A 21,659-nucleotide genomic window follows, 5' to 3' on the forward strand; every position below is an offset into this window, starting at 1 on the left:
CTGCCTCTCAAATTCCTCATATTAGAGAGATCATATGATAATTGTCTTTGGAGAGAGACAATCTTTTTTTTTAAATATTTTATTTATTTATTTGACAGAGAGAAATCACAAGTAGACAGAGAGGCAGGCAGAGAAAGAGAGGGAAGCAGGCTCCCTGCTGAGCAGAGAGCCCGACGTGGGACTCGATCCCAGGACCCTGAGATCATGACCTGAGCCGAAGGCAATGGCTTAACCCACTGAGCCACCCAGGCACCCGGAGAGAGACAATCTTAAGCAGGCTCTGTGCCCAGCAAGAGCCCAAGCAAGGCAGGGCTGGATCTCACAACCCTGAGATCACGACCTGAGTTGAAATAAAGAGCCTAATGTTCAACTGACTGGGCACCCAGGTGCCCTGATCTATATAGATTTCTGATTAAAAAAAACTTACATGTGTTGGTATTTTCAGCCTCCCACCAACTAATAATGGGTGAAAGTTACTGTATGTCAGCTCTCGGTTATCTGTCCATTTGCTTATCTTTTCATAGGCGGTCCAGCGCAAACCAATCCATAAAGTAGCTTCCATTTCTGGAAGCAAGGATGTAATAAAATCTGTCAGAAAGAGATTTTTTTTTTTAAAGCATTTGACTTATTCAAATTAAAGACACACTAAAAATGTCAATGAATACCTCTGGCTTACCTATAAAGAGATTCTTTCACTTATTCTGTAACAAAGTAGTTTAAGAAGACTTTTTTAATATGGTAATTCCCCAAAGCCTCTCAGAACTGACTTGGCCCCCAGTTCAGAATAAAACATGTTTTCAAAAATAATTCCATTACCTTGCTCTCTCTGGCTCAGCACTGAAGGAAGGGTACCACCATAGGTATGACAAGTATCACTCGCTTGGGAAAATGTGAGAGACTTTGGTTTGACTTTTAGAAAACACTGCAAACAAAAAACATGTATGAAGCATAAGATTCTAGACACAGGAAAGCTCACATAGGAAATAAACACCTCCTCTTTATGAGGGCTGCTAATTTTTGACCTGGGAGAAATGTAAATCACAAAGTGGGTACTATATGAATGCAGATCTACACCCTCAATATAAAAAACTAGAGATTGTTCTATTAGTCAAACTATTAAAAAAAAAAATCTCCCATTTATTGAGTGCGTCCCATGTGCTAAACAGTAAGCATAATACTATCTCATTTAATTAATCTCACAACAAATGCAGAAACTGAGGCACCGGGCAGTGCAGTAACTTCACCCACAAGTGAAATAGTCAGACAGCGGTATGATCAGCATTTAGATTCTGTTCCATCTGATTTCAAGGGCTGCACTCATAATCCTCACCTCCTTATATAAAAACACACATTTTAAAAGAAATCATCTCCCTTGCTTTCTTTTTTCTTTCTTTATTATGTTCAGTTAGTCAGCATATAATACATCATTAGTTTTTGATGTAGTGTTCAACGATTCATTAGTTGTGCTGACACCTGGTGCTCATCACCGTACGTGCCCTCCTTAACACCCATCACCCGGCTACCCCATCTCCCCACACTCATGCCCCTGTCCTTGGGCAGGAGATTTTAATTCAAATTTACATCAACTATGTAAATTAATTTAGTCCCTGTATCTTTGGGGGAAAAAAAGATTGTTCTAATTTTAAAAAGCCAAAATATGTCCTTACTATTTTAGCTTTGGTACAGACGTCATAGCTTCCTTTCTCTTTTCGATGTGATGATCATGTTAGTGTGGAGTGGTACACCCTAAATAGTGTTCCTCGAACCATTCTACAAAATGCTTTTTTTCAGCCTCCTTAGACACTGGAGTGGCCAATGAGCTATATATGTCATTGGGTGGCTTCTAGAAAAGACCCTAGACAGAACACCCTGAACTTGAGCTTGGAAGTTTTATTATGTTAAAGATGACAGAGCAAAAAGACAAAAGGAGTTTGGATTTGAAGATGTCCTGGAGCTTCTGTACCAGCCCCAACCTACTTACTGTCAAACTTCTTTCATGTGAGAGAAGAGACTTTTTTCCACTTTTTTCTTTTTTTAAAAATTAACATATAATGTATTATTTGCCCCAGGAGTACAGGTCTGTGAATCGTCAGTCTTACACATTTCACAGCACTCACCATAGCACATACCTTCCCCAATGTCCATCACCCAGCTACTCTATCCCTATCACCCCACCCCCCCGCAACCCTCAGTTTGTTTCCTGAGATTCAGAGTCACTTATGGTTTGTCTTCCTCCCCAGTCCCACCTTGTTTCATTTTTTCCTTCCCTACCCCAAATGACCCCTCACCCTGTTTCTCAAATTCTTCATATCAGGGAGATCATATGATAATTGTCTTTCTCTGACTGACTTATTTTGCTTAGCATAATACTCTCTAGTTCCAACCACGTCGTTGCAAATGGTAAGATTTCCTTTCTCTTGATGGCTGCATAGTATTCCATTGTGTATATATACCACATCTTCTTTATCCATTCATCTGTTGGTGGACATCCAGGTTCTTTCCATAGTTTGGCCATTGTGATGTTTTAACATAGAATAGCGATCTCTTACTTAGCAGCCAAATGCATTTCCAAAGAGATACATTTACCAATATGGATTATGCATTTCAAAGATGCAGATATGGAAGGTAGCATTTCCCAAACCTATTTAATCATTGAACCCTTTTGGAGGCAAGATCAATGACTGATATTTTGTTAGCATATGTGTAGTGTAGTACCTCAAAAAGTTTGGGAAATATTGGTCTAATTTAATTGGTAGATGCTGTTTGAATGCTTTCTTTCAAGTGGAAAATACATCATCCAGAAATTATCAGTTTCCTTCATGCTATACAATTTTATTATTTAAAGTATTATAATCCATTGACCAATTAACTTCAGCAATTTAAGTTTACTAGCACAGAATAGGAACATAGTTCTTTGAAAGACCTGTAGGCGTTACTAACTTGAGAGCTGACTTGGTTTCTGGCACTCTAGGGGATCAGGCGAGTTACTGAGACATGCAGAGGCTATCTTAGTGAAGTTATTTGATGGGCTGCAATTCTGCCACAGGCCACACAGCCATCATGAAAGCAATAATCATTTGTACAATGTAGCAATTCTCTCTTTACCTTATTCTGAAAAGTAATCCAATCCCCAGAGCACTGTATTTTAGCTGCAGAATCTGGACTGTATTTTTCTAATGAAGAGACATTATATTTTTCACAGATGAAGGGCAACTTGGTACCACAGTCTGTCGGTTTATTTAAGTCTGAGAAATGAAAAGCAAGATTACAGGGGTGAGAATTTTCCATTCAGCACATTTTAAAAACAATCCAGTAGTAAAGAAAACCTCAATTGATCTTTCCCAAACAGTTAAAATACATTCCTTTTCTTCTCTAGCCCTTTCTATCTTTTGTTATTACTCACATCAGTAGGTTATAGCATATCAGCATTGCCTGTAAAAATGCACACATTTGGTGGAAGGACCACAGTTACCTCCACAGTGGCCGATGGTGGGAGATAGGTTGAAAGCGAAGGTTAATGAAGGGGTAAGAGACCTAAACTATATTTAGAATTGCTACCTGTTTATCTTTGTAAATTTGTCTATATGCTTCTCAGTAATGAAAGCAGTAAGCTTATTTCTACGTAACAGCTTTAGGATAAAGGAAGTCAAAATATTCATAGTGAAAAGCACTTTTATTTGCACTTGGAATTTGAGCCATGGCCATTAGCAGTAAGTCAAAATAAGATGAAGCAACAAAATGTGTAATCAAAAGGAAAGCAAGGTTAAGCTGGTAATTGAATCCGAAGTTCACATATTACATAATCAACATTAAAGGATTTGGAATTAATTTACCGCTAAACCAAGTCTTGGCAGACATGCACAGGCATTCCTCCCGAAATGTTATAGGAAAGTGAGGCCATGGGTATCGTGAGCTGAAAGAAAATGAGAGATTTCACAGCTCATAACATAGTTACATGTTCTATTCTGTTTTTTTTTTACTGTAATTTTATTTCTAAATTTAATGTTATGCCATTACTTTATACCACTTATTTCTTGATGCTAATATGCAAAAGGACTTGGTTTCTGTAGTCCATGCAGCTTACGGATTAATGTTCAAAACACATTTATAAATAGCATTTTCTAAAGGGGAATTTGGGATGGCTCCTCCAATGACTTTACAAAGGCAGCATCAATGGTGTCACATACTACATAGAATGACGATCTATTGGCTGCTCCGCTGTTCTCACCCACCACTTCTGTTCATCACCAGATATCTGAAAAACAAACGGACCAACCAACAAAATCACCCATCCTTGTGTGTGCTGAGTTTTCTGGAAAAGTTTCATTTAAATGCCCAGTCCCACCATAACCACAACTGCTAACATTTCCAGACATTCCATTACTTTGGTCTCTAAATTATAGGGTCCTTTCATCAAAGAAGTAGCTGAAAACTCTTTGGATAACAGTATGCACTATTTTGCATAAGAAAATATGGTCACTATAATTATAGGCATATGTTAATTGGATATGGAGTGTTCTATTGCAAATAATTATAAATTTAAAAATATAAAATTAGGGATGCCTGGGTGGCTCAGTGGATTAAAGCCTCTGCCTTGGGCTCAGGTCATGATCCCAGGGTCTTGGGATCGAGCCCCACATCGGGCTCTCTGCTCAGCAGGGATCCTGCTTTCCTTCCTCTCTCTCTGCCCACCTCTCTGCCTACTTGTGATCTCTCTGTCAAATAAATAAAATATTAAAAAATACATATATAAAATTATTTTTCCTACAAAAAGCTGTTTTACAAAGTTAGTTATTAGAAGAAACAAAAACTCACATTAACTAGGGGTGCCTGGGTGGCTCAGCTGGTTAAGCATCTGCCTTTTGCTCAGGTCATGATCCCAGGGTCCTGGGATCCAGGCCCACATTGGGCTCCTTGTTCAGCTGGGAGCCTGCCTCTACCTCTCCCTGCTACTCCCCTACTTGAGCTCTCTCTCTCTCTCTCTGTCAGATAAACAAAATCTTCACAAAAAGACAAAAACTTAACTTTTAGTACAAAATCCACCAAAGAATTAGAATATTTTATATTATCTAATTACGCTCTTTGACACTTATAATTAATCTTGAATATTTTAAAACATTATACAGTTCTTTTTTTTTTTTTTAAGATTTTATTTATTTATTTCACAGACAGAGATCACAAATAGACAGAGAGGCAGGCAGAGAGAGAGGGGGAAGCAGGCTCCCCACTGAGCAGAGAGCCTGATGCAGGGCTCGATCCCAGGACCCAGAGATCATGACCTGAGCCAAAGGCAGAGGCTTAACCCACTGAGCCATCTAGGCACTCCTATGCAGTTCTATTTAACTTCTCTGACATGAAATGAATTTGGATGTTGTTAGGTAAATTTTACTTGAAAGCAACATTAATTTCTATAGATTTTGGTAAGATTTCTGAAATAATTTCTAATGGAACAAATATAAAAATAAGAAAAATATTTTAAAATATATTCTCTCAAATTACATTTGCTATTTTGTTTTTGATGGCTTTTAGCCCTGCAAGAGATGTCACTGTAGCCAGAGAGCTGTGATTGCTAGCACAGTACAGGACAGCTTCTTCATAGTTCAAGTGAGGATCAGCAACAAACCAATATTCACTCCCTTCAATTACAACTGGAGGTCCGTGAATTCCAGCACGCTCTAAAGACGAAGAAAAATAATGGAGTTACGCACAGATCAAACTGCACCCTCTCAGCATCAATTAGTGTTTGAAACTATTTATAAGTAGTAATGCATTAGATTTTTGACTAGCTCTGGCCAGGCCAGTGCTGCTTGCCAAGCACCAAGGATTTCTGAGCCAGTGAGAGACTTTGCCACCCTTCTGTACTCACAGAGGGGAACAAATCCAGGCCCAAAGCCTCATCCCCCACCAGCCAATTACCTTTCCTGCTTGGAGGTATTTCATCTCCCTTGAAGAGGTAATAGAGAAGCTGGCACTTAGGCCTGGGCTTCAGTAATTAACTAAGTACATTACTGAGAAGGTAGAGCAGCTTTGGCTAAGTTTCAGTTTTCTTAACTTACCTGGATTGTACCAGTCTGGTATTTTTGGAATACGGCCTATATAAGAAAGAAAGCAAAAGGCTCAAGATTAGTATCCAATTACAGATAATGTCATACTATAAGTAAGTGCCTTTAATCTAACTCAAGAGCACTTGCAGGATTGCTGAGTTCGACCATTTCTGGCCAAACCATTTTCTTTCATATGATGATTGCTTCGGTTTGAATTCCTGTGGCTTAAGCTAAAGCTGCGTCAATGACAATAAAAAAGGCAGACCCATTAACTATTAAAGTATTCCTAACAGTTCTCTACCTTATATCACAGAAGCCACAAAGGAAGACTAGATGGATAAATTACAGCTAATAATTAGAAAGTGTAAATAAGTAAATGAATATATTATCCACATTACATAGAAGCAGTAAGGAGTAGGCACCAAGATAATCATCACTGCAGGATGAGGTTATTCAAAAAACTACTTCTTCCTCTAATACAATTTGAATAATTGTTCTATAAACCTGGGTCGCTAGAGTTCATTGTCCCCCAGGGTATCTTTGTGAACAAGGGATAGTAATTGAGTATTGAAACTTTTGAGGAGGTGAGAGACAAACAGGAAGAAAAATAATAAAAATCACCCAGAATTCCTGGTTGGAAAGAGAAAATATGGTACTTTATAAAGAATGATGGGCCTTGAAATTGGTTGGGTCAGGTTCCAAATGCCCGCAGACCTTCACTGCTGTGGAACTTTGATCAGCTGCCAAGGTCCTTGAGACTCAATTCTCTATTCTATTAAAAAACAAGACTCGGGGCACGTGGGTGCCTCAGTGGGTTTTATAAAGCCTCTGCCTTCTGCTCAGGTCATGATCCCAGGGTCCTGGGATCAAGTCCCACATCAGGTTCTCTGCTCAGTGGGGAGCCTGCTCCCCCCTCTCTCTCTGCCTGCCTCTCTGCCTACTTGTGATCTCTGTCTGTCAAATAAATAAATAAATAATCTTTTAAAAACAAACAAACAAACAAACAAACAAAAAAACAAGACTCCACCACCTATCTCATAATGACTGTGAAAATCACTTTAAGATGACCTCTACAAAAGCACCCAGACAATTCCAGGGCTGAACATCTCCCCACAGGATGCTAGTTGCCTTCCTCTCCCTTTTCATTCTGGTTGTAGGTCATATGGCTTTCAAGGCAAAGACAAAGTTTGATGACTATTAGAAATTACAGGGTAAAATAGCTATTCTTAATTTTGCTGTTGTATCTGGGCCTAATGCAGAGAAGATCCTACTCAGAGGACTGCCTGTATATCCAACATCTTGGTTTCTCTCTGTGAGTCAGTGTTTTGTATATGGGATAATTTCTATCAACAATGGGTTAAATCAATTAAAAATATGCATACTTTCTTGTTTGTAATCTTGTCAAAAACTTTTGTTCAGACACATGAAAAAATGCCCAACATCACTTGGCAAATCAAAACCACAATGAGATACCACCTCACACTGGTCAGAATGGCTAAAATTAACAAGACAACAAATGTTGGCAAGGATACGGAGAAAGAGGAAGCCTCATACATTGTTGGTCGGAAAGCAAACTGGTGCAGCAACTCTGGAAAATAGTATGGAGGTTCCTCAAAAAGTTAAAAATAGAACTACACTAAGACCCACCAACTGCACTACTAGGTATTTATCCAAAGGACACAAAAATAGTGATTCAAAGAAGCACATGCACCCCAATGTTTATAGCAGCAACGTCCACAGTAGCCAAAATATGAAAAGAGCACAGATACCCACAGATAGACGAATGGATAAAAAAGATGTCGTATGTATATATGATATTTTATATATATTCCATATAATGGAACATCACTCAGCCATCGAAAAGAATGAAGTCTGGCCATTTGCAGCACTGTGGACCTAGTGTTCTTATGCTAAGTGAAAGAAGTCAGTCAGAGAAAGACAAATACTGTATGATTTCACTCATATGTGGAATTTAAGAAACAAAAGAGATGAACATAGGCGAAGGGATGGAAAAATAATATAAAAATAGAGTGTAAGGCAAACCATAAGAGATTCTTAACTGTAGGGAACAAACCTAGAGTTGTTGGTAGGGAGGTGCGTGGAGGAGATGAGATGACTGGGTAACTGGGTGATGGGCATTAAGGAGGGCACTTGATGTAATGAGTACTAGGTGTTACATGCAACTGATGAATCACTAAATTCTACCCCTGAAACTAATACAGTATATGCTAAATAAATTGAATTTAAATAAAAATTTTTAAAGAATCTGTTCATTTGTTTTTTGGAGGAAGCTATGTCTAACATTGAAATTTCTTTAAATTAGTGAGAAAAGCAGAATATAAGGCTTTTGTTTGTTTGCTTTTATGAGATTATGTATGTGTGTACAAGATACCAAAAAGTATAATAAAAGAATAGGTGCATTTGGGTAGTGCCATTATAGGTGATCTTCCTAAAAACATTTTTATGAGCTTTATTTTTGATACTTTTTCAATTTTTTCAATTAAAAAACAATATTTTTTAAAACTATGTATATCTATAGTGGTTATGGTTATTTAAAAAATTTTAGCTTGTCAAAATATCCCTTGTAGAGAAGAGGACTAATTAGAACCAAATAGGTCAGGTAATAAGAAAGGCAAATACTCTGGTTTCTCTTCAGATCATATGAATCTTTTTTGCCTTTTTTAAAAAGGCAAGAGCTAGAAAAAAGACACAGTGATTTAGGTTACTGAAGAAGTAAACTGTTTTCAAAAAACCAGAAAAATACAGATTGATACAGAAATAATCTAGTTGAGCAGACTCTGGTGGCTCTACTGACTGATATGACACACTGTAACTTAGAATTTAGGGACTATCAAAGAAGAGTTTACATAACATTTAAATTCTGGATCCAACAATCAGTGATTGCTTCAAACCACTGTGAATAGGCTGAGACAGGAATTTCCTTAGTTTTGGAATTTTGTTTCTGTATGGGGAAGGCAGGGGTGTCATTATTTAGAAGATTTATTTATTTAGTTAATAGATTTATGCTTGCTAAGTTAGTTAATTCCTTTCTTTTTGTTTAAAATAAAAAATACATAACAAGAAAAAAAAGACAACCACATGCTCTTTGGAATATTTCCTGTGGTTACTGGTTTGTAATTCGTATGGTTATGCTGGTGTGAACTCTTGGCTCTTCCCCACCACTCAAACAGGAGGCATGCGGTTGGGGTAGCAGCTACTAATGAGGCACACTTTGGAAGGAGCAATGACACTCTCTGTGCCATGTTAGCAAACATCAAGCCTAATGGGAACATCACCATTACTGCTTCAAACCAGAGACCTTATCCAAATTAGTTACTTCCCTGCTTATTTAAAGGATACCCAAACTGCTTTCCTTTTATTCCTCTTAAAGGTTTAATCAAGTAATCAGAAATAACTAAAGTTATCAACACACACACAGAAACACACACAACACACACAACACACACACACACACACACACACAAGTTTCTTCTTTTATTAGTAGGCTACCAGTTGCCTTTGTGAAAGAGACTTTTCAGTTCCTATACTGGATATCATGTATTTTAAAGGCAATATGGTGATGGCCTTTTTAAGGAAAAAGAACAATCTTCTAATAGGTAGTGGCATGAAGGAAACTTCTGGGTTCTTTAAGAGCTTAGAGGAGGATATACATTTAGTTTCAATGATCTACATTCAATTCAGAAATTTAGTTTAGAGCCTTCTGTGCAATTATCACTAATTAATTTAATATATCTAATAAAATTATTCAAAATGATTTTTAAGTTATTAAAAATAATTTGGCTGTTAAAAATCTAAACATTTTCCTTTTTTCCTCAGTATTTCTTTAACATTTTCCTAGTAACAAGCTGAGTAAAAGGGTATCTCTTTATTCTTCTTTATCTTCTTTTTGCCACCAAGCCTCTACTATTAAGCGAACTAGTTTCCTGAATTTGAATTTGAATTTCATAAACTACTAGCAGTTTGGGGGTTCAGTGCAAACTACTTCTACCTGCCAAATTTTGCTTTCTTGACTTTTGCCTCATTCTTCCCAAGCTTATCTTCATTTTATCCTTCATTTTGCATCAAAATAAAAATTGAAGTGATTCCCTCCACTACATATCTTCTTTTAGTTGAAATAACCTTTCATTATCTAATCTCTCTAAATTCATCTTAAATTTTATCTTCCATACAAATTCTTTCATGATCAAAGAGGAAAGTACCATCTAATAACCAGTCTTGTACTTGGGGTAGGAGTCAAGCAGGATAGAGCTTAATATACAAACTATATGTATATGTAGATATATATATCTACATTGATATATATATATTGATAGATAGATATCTACATGTATATATACATATAGATATATATACATATATATGTAGTTACATAGATGTAGTTACATAGATACATAGTATGTAGTTACATCTATACATAGATGTAGTTACATCTTCATAGGCTTTTTAAAGTTATAATTATAGACTAAAATGCTCTCTTAGGTACTTTAGGCTCAACATTTACAATGATCACATGAGAAGATTGTGAAAAGGAAGAAGTATCACTTACCTTTTGGAATCTGGCATACCCATTCAAGTTTTGTATCACAAGCAAAAGGTCTTAAGTAAATAAATTCTCTGTCATCATAGAAATGCCAGCTTCTTCGCCATGGCCTCTGAATGACCTAAAGGAGGAAGAGGATTGCAGAATACTTTCAACATGATGCAGCTTTATAAAACAGTAAAGTATAAGTCCTATAGTCTTTAATCTACTTTAGCCCTAGTACCTAAGATATTTGTTCAATGAATGAACACTGTTTAAATAGTTAACAGCCTCATCAAGAATCTTCAAAGGGGCTGATACAGCAAATTTTTTTTTTTTAAAGATTTTTTCTTTATTTATCTGACAGAGATCACAAGTAGGCAGAGAGGCAGGCAGAGAGAGAGGAGGAAGCAGGCTACCTGCAGAGCAGAAAGCCCGATGTGGGGCTCGATCCCAGGATCCTGGGATCATGACCTGAGCCGAAGGCAGCGGCTTAACCCACTGAGCCACCCAGGTGCCCCTGATACAGCAAAGTTATCATAAGGTCATGTTTATATCCAAAATGTAAACTGTTTTTTTTCTCTCTTTTTGGTGATATGAAACTATAGATTGTATCTTTAAATTTCAGAAAGCTCAGGGCGCCTGGGTGGCTTAGTGGGTTAAAGCCTCTGCCTTCAGCTCAGGTCATGATCCCAGGGTCCTGGGATTGAGCCCTGCATCGGGCTCTCTGCTCAGCAGGGAGCCTGCTTCCTCCTCTCTCTCTCCCTGCCTCTCTGCCTACTTGTGATCTCTGTCTGTCAAATAAATAAATAAAATATGTAAAAAAAAATTTCAGAAAGCTCAAGCTAAAAAAATGTTTACTTCAGTGGCTTCCCAACACCAGACTATGATGAAAGCAGATCTGTGAAAATGTGACATAATGGTCTGACATCAAGGGCCCAGGCTCCTGCTCTGGTGTTGCTCTGCACTGCTAGGATGTTAATTAACCTCCTCTATGTGATCTGAGATAGCTCTCTACAAACTCCAATTAGTAGGCAGGCAAGAAAGAAAATGGGAGGGCATAATGTGGAAGGAATCTCCCTCACTTTTTGGACTACTCTCTCTTAAGGTCAAGATTCTGGTGGGTACTAACGCAAGTGAGGGGAGATTCTCCTTCTAGGACACTGCCTGGCTAGCCTTGTTCCTGACATTGGCTGCATCAGTGTCTCTTTTATTTAGTTTTTTTGGGGGGTAGATTTTCTAATCTCTTTACATGTAAGAACTCTTATTTACATAGAACATGGTTTTTGCATCAGTGTTTGGAAACTTTACAAGCTTCTCCGAAGTTTTTACCTTTTCATGTGTTAAGCTGAGAGTTCTATAAAAATGGCATGATACTATTCAGTTTATTATTAGAACAATTGCTTTGAAAATAGTGCTTTCCAGTGGCCTTCTCAGTTCTTTGTATCAAGCTTCTTGCAGCATTTCTGGAAAATCACTCTCTTGAATCTCTTTCGTGGGCTTGCATAGCAAAGATATAATATATATGTCTCCCGACTTCCTCATCTTACATTTTATGTGTTGACGGTTCTAAATCCACTTTTGGCCCTTTGTACTTTTTTAAAATACATTTTTCCTTCAACTCTGATCTTTTGATTTCAACTTACTATAGGATATTTCTTACTACTAGCTTGAATTCAAAATATCTAAACTAAAATGTTAATATTTTCTCCATAAACCAGTACTTTTTCTATTTCTATAAACACCTAGTCATACTGCAGAGTAAACCCAGACACTTGGGTTTCAGTTCTGTAACCATGTATACTTACTCAGAACTTAAATTTCTTCCTCAAAAAATGAATATGAAATGGTCCCTACCTCACAAGGTCACGTATTACGTAAAATAAGTACCTAGCTCATGAGTTAACAAGTATTAGCTGATGCCGCCATCATCACCATTACCAGTGTTAATCATCATTACCTCTCATAACACTCTTGTTCTTGCATAAAATTTATACCCCATCTGTCATAGCTCCTGCAATTGCTTGTTCACTTATCTCCTATTAGACGCAAGTTCTATGAGGACAACTCTTTTATACCTTATCTTTGGTGTATCCCCCAGAGCATCAAAGACTACTTAGACTACTTTATGGAATCAATAAATTAATGAATTTTTCAAAGGAACATGCCTAACTGGTCTTTTACATCTTCTGGTCCTACTTGCTGCATCTTGAAATCTGACTTGAGATGAATCTTCTTCATACCTTCCTTGGTTCACATCAGAAACCATTTATAATGTTGTCGCCTACCACCAATGTAATTTCCTAAGTTTATATTCAACCATGGCACCAAAGAAAACTTCTTGATCTGTATTCTGTCCTCCTCACAGCCTTAGTCTATTCCTTCCACTCTCTGTTTACTTGAGGCCACCTCCTCATGTCATCCCCCATTAGAAAGACGTACTCTAACCTATCTGTACAAAAGCACAGTACAATCCCACCTCCTTCTGGAAACAGGTCACAGGAATCATTTCCTCTTCTGAGTTTCATTAGCTCTCCTCAGCCTACTCATTTGGAGCCTATTACTGTACAATGATAAGAGCCACCTTTCTTGAATATGAATTTTCTCTTCTCAAATTAAGTCTAAGGTAGCTTGAGGTGGGGCCATGGTGTTCTTACGTCCCATTACATCTAATATCATGCTCCACACACAAAAGGCACTCTGTGGATCTGTTGCCTGACTGCATACAATGCCAAATTTATTTTTTAAATATGCAGATTTTCCAGCATTGGACTGACCTTGACAGCAGCACAGTCTCTGATATCATAATCCTGCTGAAACTCATTTTCCATAAGAATAGTAGACACCTTAAAAAACAAGAGAGGCTTGAGACCATAAGACTGATGTACAAATATTTGCAATTTAGATGTAATTTAGGCAGCTCTAATAACTCAAACACATTCACATGCTACAGAAGGAAAACTTTTTCATCTTTTCTTCAGTATCAGGATGCTAAATTATGAGATGACTTAGAAAATATCATACTGTCATCAGTTTCCAAACAAAGGAAGCTACAGTTTCAGAAGTGGAGGTTAATAGTGTATTAAGTTTGCAGCTGGAATCACAGAGAATAAGGAGCTTGCAAAAGAACTTTTTTTTTTTTTGCATGGACTGAAATGCTAGTTATTCAATTAACTAATTTCAGATTTGCTCCTATTTGAAAATAAAAGCCAAGAAATTTTACATTTGGAAAGAATATATGATGAATTGACACAATGGTAATATGAAGGAAATATTTAATAAATTTGAGACTAATGTGCTCCTCTAAGTGTTACCTAAAACCTCTCTTTAGGATAATATAAACATTTGAAATAGTACTTAAGGTCTTCTTGAGGTTTCCCCAAACAAATTATTTCTCCCAATAAAGATACATTCTTTTTTATGTAACTTTTATATTTTTAGATAATAAAAGTAAAAACTTCTCATTGTGACAAAAGGAAATAAAAAACAGCACAAAGAAAAACACACTTTACCATCCAAAGATGCCACTATATCTATATAGCCATATTTTTCTATTTGTAGGCCTACAGAGAAACTATCTATATGGTTATTTTTTAATTTTAAAAAATATTTATTTATTTATACATGTATGGTTATTTTTTAAAATAAAAGTAAGGCTAGTATTCTTTTCCCTCACTGCATATATGTGAATGTATTTTCATTTCAATAAAGATAGTTCTTCATAATTTTAATGGTTATATGGTTCTATATATATATAAATATATAAAATATAAATAAATATAAATATAAATAAATATATTTTTATAACCATTTTATATATATATATTATGGTTATAAAGGTGCAGATGTATGGAAACAAATAATCCCTACAAGAAAGTTTAAACTTACTGGTGTATGATCACTCCACTCCCAGGATCCTTGTAAATCTGGGCTTCTTTTATTCAAACCTATCCACAGCCAACGCTGGTCACTATGTAAAAAGGAAGTATTAAAAAACAATTTGAGCACAGATTTGGCAAACATATATAGCATTCACATGTCTAAAATGCTTAAGACATATAACTGTTTTGGAAAGATATCAAATGATACAAAATTTGTATAAATTTTAAACGTTAAAAAATTCAGAGAAAGAAGGTCATTGTGGATGGCAGGAAGTCAGGAAACATTTTCTGAGGCTAGCAGGACAATAGACAGTCATCAAAGGATGGCTAGTATTTCTTTTAGAGTCATAATCCAATTGTTTAACACATGCCAATTTTCAGTTTGACTGAGAAGAGGGACAGACATTCCAAGGAAGGATACATAAAATAACATAGAAGCAGAGACATATATTGTTAATATCTCTTTTCCTCAATTAAACTCATTCTTTAGCTAGGAAGATACTGATAATATAAATAGAAGTGATATAAGCATAAAAACATTTTTTTCACCTCTAACTCCACTTGAAAATATTCTCTAAAATGTTACGCTTTTAAAAAAATTTTATTTATTTATTTGAGAGACAGAGAGAGTGTAAGAGTGGAGAGGTCAGAGGGAGAGCAGACTCCCTGCCAAGCAGGGAGCCCGAGGTGGGACTCGATCCTGGCACTCCAGGATCATGACCTGAGCCAAAGGCAGTTGCTTAACCAACTGAGCCATCCAGGTGCCCCACACTTTTTAGTATTTAAAAAAAAATTATTATTATGCTTAATTAGCCAGCATATAGTAAATGATTATTTTTTGATGTAGTGCTCAATGATTACTTTTTAGGCTTTTTAAGTGGACTTTTAAGGAGACAATTTTTAAGTAGACTGTTATCCATGTAAATTGTTTTTTGGTGATGTTGATTACGTTCCAAATAATTTAACCTTCTAATTGCATGTAGTATGTCTGATCAGTACATATGAGTATATATTACATATGCATAAATAGACACATATATAAGTGTTACATGCCTATAAATATAGCGCATATTAGAGAAGGGGTAAGTTCCAAACCTAAAATTAATCCTTACTCTCGAGCTCAATAGAATGTATGGAATATATGGAATGTATAACTGAAAAATATGAGTCTGCATTTCAAAAAATTTGCTAGCGAGTCAAGGTTAGAGTAAACTTGATTTTTTTTTTTTAAGATTTTATTTATTTACTTGTGAGAGAGAGAAAGCACAAGCAGTGGGGAGCACGAAGGCAGGTAGAGTGATAAGCAGACTCCTTGCTGAGCAGAGAGCCCAATGCAGGACTCAATCCCAGGACCCTAGGATCATGACCTGAGCTGAAGGCAGATGTGCAATTGACGGAGCCACCCAGGCATCCTGAGAAAACTGAATTTTAAAGTAATTTCTCATGTTTTAATAAAATAATTGATTTCTTTTACCTCTTTCCCCTATTCAACATTCCCTTACACTTAAATATAAATAAATACTTTTCATCTTTTCAGTCTTAAGCTTTTCAACTTATTGCAATGGAATGAGGGCAATCCCCTTTCAGTCTTTATTGTTATACTGTTTTCTTTCAGACAAAGATGACCAATTTGCAGATTTCAGATAATCCAGTGGTCAATTAAGTCCAGTCTGAATTTAGCAGCTATAAGAGGAATTTGCAATTTGTGTCTTCAACTATTCAGAGCTTTCTAACAGGCCTCCAAATTTATCATACTTCCCAACTGCTGAATTTCTAAACCACAGGGTCTAGATAATTGCCATATACAGTATAATTAAAGTCAGATAGGTAAAGTAAAGAGGAGGTTAATTTTGCTTTCTCATTCCTTTAAGATGTGAATTTTTTTCTTTCAAATCTGTGCACATAATGTATTAGAGCCTGGGGAATTTGCGCACATTTTGTGTTTCCCTAAAGTAAGCCTTAGTTAGCCTATCTTCTTTCTAAAATCAACAGTACAACCATGAAGATAGTCAAAGGTCATTTGTCACCTGCATTTACTGAATAGTCAGTTCCCACAGAAAGCCTCTTTAGAGATCTGTCTCTAATCTTTTTACCCAGTCCTCTCTTAGCTCCATCTCTGCTCACTTCGAAACCTCTGCTTTCAAGCTCAGTTCTGCCTCCTTGGTGGCATCTCAAAAATAGTTTCCTAGAAAACACAATTTGCCGCATTGTCTACAATTTTTTAATCTTTACTACCTTCTGAGATTGAACTTCATTTTAATGCAGACATTTATAGTTTTTAGCTCCTAATTCAAGAGATTCATTAGTATGTTATAAATACAGAAAATAGAAGGTACTTGTGTTTTTTTTCTGTGTGTGGCAAGAGGTGGAATATATTTCCTCAATTCTAATTTATTTCTGATTTATCTATAGGCAGATAAAGAGAAGAAATTGAAAATCACATGAATCATTGCACACCTCTAATGTGGATTTTAAAAATTTGAGGGAAAAGATGGATCATAATTGGAGAATTAAATCAAATGGAAAATTTCTCTCTTTATAAATTTTTCTCCTACAAGCACTAAGTGTATGAATTTAGGGTATTAGGTTAAGAAGACACTGCAGGAAAGGTTAATATGTGTATCTGTGTTAAAATTCCTGCTCTTAGTCAAATTTCCTGCTGCAACTGGTTTCTAAGGAAAACAGTATCTCAGCTATAAACTCCAATAAATACTATTTGATGAGGGCATTTAGTCTGCAAAGCCTTAGATTTATATCTAAATCCATTCATGCCACATCACAGGAGGTAGTACACACAGCAGCAACAGCATTGCAAACAAGGCTTTCTCCTTTAATCCTAAAACTATTTTTGTTCCACAATGGCTTTCCCTGGTGGGCTGCCATTGAGAGTTACAAGGATCTTAGAGCCATAATGACTTGGTACACCATGAATCCTTTTCACTGAAATACAAATAGAGACATGGAAATTAGATTGCAAGATATAAGCAGTAATCTGACTTAACTCCTTGGCATGCAATACACAATTTGGGCAATGGACATCTGAGAAGGTCAATTCCTGCAATAAAAAGGTAAGGACTTCAAGGAGTAAGCTTTAGAATAATTTTCTGATATAAATGAGTTTATCTCCTACCTTCCCTTCAAGCCAGGGTTACAATATTGGTTTTAGAATACATTGTCTTTCTAAGTATAGCATGGGCTCTCTTTATTAATGATCTCTTTATTAATGGAGCACCTAGTAAGCAGACAACAGTCTGCTTAATAACCCAGCATATATCAGCTGGTAGGTTAAGAGTACAAATAAAAAATAAAAAATGGTGCCTATGAATGAAAGGATTATGGTGATTTGGGTTTTTTTGCACCCTTTTGTCTTCAAAATTAAGTATATATTACTTTTGTGATCAGAAAAAAAATGAAACATTGTACATTCTTTGGAAAATAAGCTATATGCATAGGAAGAAAATGGAAAGGATTTACATTAAATGCTAATTATTTTTATAACAGAACTATGATTTGAGGTGATTTTTATTTTTTTTCATTGTCACTTTTATATTCCCCAAATCTTACATAATGAACTTGTATTAATTTCTTAATTGAAAGGAAAATCAGCAAGTGTGATCAGAAACAAAGAAACAAATCAAGAAAATTCCTTCATTACCTCACACTCATTTTATTTTGTAGTATAATATATATTACACTTATATGTATATAAAAGCTCTTAGTGATCATTTATATCACATATGATATTCCATTTTCCATCAATTGATTCCCACAAATACCTACAACCTCATCGCTTAGTACTTATCCATGGCTCCCTGTTCCAGTTAAAGATTTCTAACCTCTTGCTTGGTATTAGCCAAAATCCATTTTGTTTATGTCAGTATTTTACTTAAAAATACTTTGGCCTAGACAGTTGGATGCTGTGTGTGTCAAGCTTGAGATCTAGGGGCCAGTAAGGTGCTTTGCTCAAAATTCTCACTTCAGGGAGGATCAGGAGGGTATCAGAGTATGTTCCAGAGGCAGCTACCACAAGGATGTCTATTATCTAAAGCCACACCTGAGGTTTTGGTTATTGCAGAGAGAATATCAGAAATAGGTACATATCAGCAAAAGTGGAAGCTTGTTAATCAGCCTGATGTTAGAAATGGGCTCTCAATAGTGTAACTGAAATTATTTAAGATATGGGGAATAGCTAAAATATTTAGGGACACTCACACCCATATGAAAGGTTACTACTTTCTGGTGAGGCTGGTAGCCAGTACCATTAGAAATGGATCTGGGGCTTGATCTCTAAATAGTGCCATGTCTAGTCATTGGGTCAGGTGACAGGAACTGCCTGATGCCAACTGTAATGGGAACAGAATCCTGCCTCAGGAATATTGTCAAATAAACCTAAAATGAACCTTCCTTGCAAAATGGTGGTTGGAACACTTAGGATAGACTGCTGGGATGTGGGAAGCTTATGAAACAGATTGTATGAAATAAGTATTGCGTCTGCTTCAATGAATGCTTAATAAATGTTTGTATATGTGGAAAGATTTGATCTGAATTTTCTATTCATTATAATCTACTCTCAAGGTTGTGGGGAGTAGCTAAGAAACACTAGCCTCAAAAGGAAATTAAGAGTTTGGGTATCTAAATTAGCTCAGGTTAGTGTGCAATGAAATCTTGTATAATAATTTCTAGGGCTAGAAATGAAGTCCAGAATGTCTGCACTTCTATGACAGATGCTTAATAAATGAGTATTTATGGAACACATATACTATATTTTGGATCAAGTTTCCAGCACATTGTAGTGAGACTTCCCTTTTTTTAATGAGAAAAACACAATAATAGGTATATGAATGTAAATCTGGAAAATGTGGAAAAATGTTCAAACATTTCAAAAATCACTCAAAAATCTTATCTTCCAGAGGTAACAATGATTATATTTCTTTGATGGATTTTTATAATCTACTTTTAAATGTAAATAGCATATTTTTTATTCTTCCATAATTTGCTTTTCCTCCCACTTAATATATTGTAAATATTTGCATGTTATAATTAAAAAAAGTCTTAATGCACAGGTATAAATTCCAAACAAAGATCAATAACAGTGATGATAATAGGAATCTTTACCTTTTTTCTGACTTTTACAGAAATGCATTTAATGTTTACTAATTAAATGTAATATGGCTATTGGTTGAACTATCCTTCTATTCTTTTTTGGGTAAGATTTTATTTATTTATTTATTTATTTGAGAGAGAGAGTGAGCGAGCGAGAGAGCACACAAGCAGGGATTGGGGCAGAGGGAGAAGCAGCTCCCTGCTGAGCAAGAAACCTGATCGTGACCAGGGATCAAGGACCCTAGGATCATGGCCTGAGCTGAAGGCAGACACTTAATCAACTGAGCCACGCAGGTGCCCCTAACCAATCTATTCTTACTTTACCAATAATTTGTACGTTAATTATGTTAACTTTAAGATATATTTACATGGTAAACCAGGAATGAATAGTGAATTTTGCCAGATGTATTTTTAGCACCCAGTAAGATGCTCATATGATATTTGACCTGATATACAGGGTTCCTAGCACTAACCCAACCTTGTATCCTTGGAAGAAATCCTACATGGTCAAGGTATGTTATTTTGATGTACTATAATGAAGTGGGTGAAGAAAGTGGGCTCTAATGGGTTCAAATATTGGATCCTTATTATTTATATAACTATGGGCAAATTGTTTTACTTCTCTGTATCTGTTTTCTCATTTAGACAAAATAGGCATTGTATAAAGTACCTACCTCATAGGTTGTTGTAAGGATTAAATGAGCTAATAGAAAACGTTTAGGACATTATGTGGCACTGTACCAGTGTTTGTTATTCTATCACTTATCAGTATTTACTTTTTCAAGTCTAGTCTTGAAGTTGGTCTGTAATTCCTTGTGCTCTTGTTGATAGGCTTTGATATCAGAATTAAGCTAGTTTGCGAAATAAACCAGATGTATATATCAGTTTCTATATAATGGAATACAAGCTCTTGCTTGTACTACTGAAATACAAGGTAATGATTTCTTCTTTAAAATGTGAAGAAATTCACATATACAACCATATATTATACTTCCTATCTCTTTCTTGGAAGAATCCTTGTCAATTTTTTCCATTTCTTTCATGGTTATTAAATTACTTGGTTGTTATTTACCACATCAATTGTATAGTAATTTGTATCTCTCTAGAAATTATTCATTTTAACAACTTCATCTGTAACAGCATAGAATTTTGCATAGTATTCTTACCAATTAAAAAATTTCTCCATGAAACGGTGTTATAATCCCTTATTAAGTCTTCATTTTTAAGTATCTTTATATAAAATTTTTTAGGTTCTTTCTTATGGTTTTCTTGTATTTATGTTGAAATTTATTTTTACTATTAGGTGAATGCTTTTTAAAATTATTTTTGTTTAATACCTAAAGCTCTTAGAGCTATTAATGTACATCCAACTATAGCCTTGGCTATATCCCATGAATTTCAGGATAAGTGTTGTTATTATCATCTATACAGTTTTGATTTATTTGCCAAAAAAGCTACTTAAAAACATTGAATTTAAAAGTGGATAGGATTTGACTTCACTTCTTATGTACCCATATAATTTCACCACTTTGGAATTTTAGATTTTCTTTTTAGCCTAATAGGTCAATTATTTTAAGTGACAACAGGCAAAGAGCCTAAAGAGAAAATATATATAGACTTTGTAATATATGAACAAAGAGGATATTGTTAAATCATTCTTAATTATACTATTTGTATATTATTTCCTTTTGTCTTTCTCACTGGTTGATGAATCAGACAAGTGTTAAAGTCTCTCATTATTGTTATTTATTGAAAGATTTCACTAATATAATTAATATTTTTGTTTTGTATATTTTGATGCCAATATTTTTAAAAGTGTAATGGTTCTTGACTATTATAATGTCATTGTAGATTGTATCTTTATTCAATATGAAAGAGATATCATTTCCCCATCTGGTACATTTTACTTCACTTGTATTTTATCTAATATTAATACTGTGACTCCAGTTTTGTTCACATTTGTACAATATTTTTGCTCATTCTTTTAATTTTCCCATTTTAGTTACTGTATTAAGTTGTGATTATTAACTTAAATGTTCTTTAGATTAAAACGGAACAAGAATATAATATAAGTAAAGTGGGTCAAGGAGT

At 35.4% G+C, this 21,659-nt stretch overlaps 1 protein-coding gene across 3 annotated transcripts in view; it reads right to left on the reverse strand.

Moving 5' to 3' along the window:
* LOC132013773 (CD302 antigen) overlaps positions 1–21,659 on the reverse strand; it is a 133,118-nt gene that overhangs the window by 74,518 nt on the left and 36,941 nt on the right. For 2 of the 3 annotated variants that reach the window (XM_059394037.1, XM_059394034.1), the window contains exons 14-23: positions 14,473–14,554; positions 13,362–13,430; positions 10,612–10,726; positions 6,057–6,092; positions 5,500–5,675; positions 4,188–4,255; positions 3,834–3,913; positions 3,106–3,245; positions 817–922; positions 428–588 (exon numbers count right to left, since the gene is read on the reverse strand). In XM_059394037.1, coding sequence (XP_059250020.1) covers positions 428–588; positions 817–922; positions 3,106–3,245; positions 3,834–3,913; positions 4,188–4,255; positions 5,500–5,675; positions 6,057–6,092; positions 10,612–10,726; positions 13,362–13,430; positions 14,473–14,554 — 1,033 coding nt within the window. The remainder of the gene's footprint in view (positions 1–427; positions 589–816; positions 923–3,105; positions 3,246–3,833; positions 3,914–4,187; positions 4,256–5,499; positions 5,676–6,056; positions 6,093–10,611; positions 10,727–13,361; positions 13,431–14,472; positions 14,555–21,659) is intronic. The other variant, XM_059394035.1, reaches the window with a different exon arrangement.

The sequence above is a fragment of the Mustela nigripes genome, chromosome 3 (assembly GCF_022355385.1).
Source record: "Mustela nigripes isolate SB6536 chromosome 3, MUSNIG.SB6536, whole genome shotgun sequence".
NCBI lineage: Eukaryota > Metazoa > Chordata > Mammalia > Carnivora > Mustelidae > Mustela > Mustela nigripes.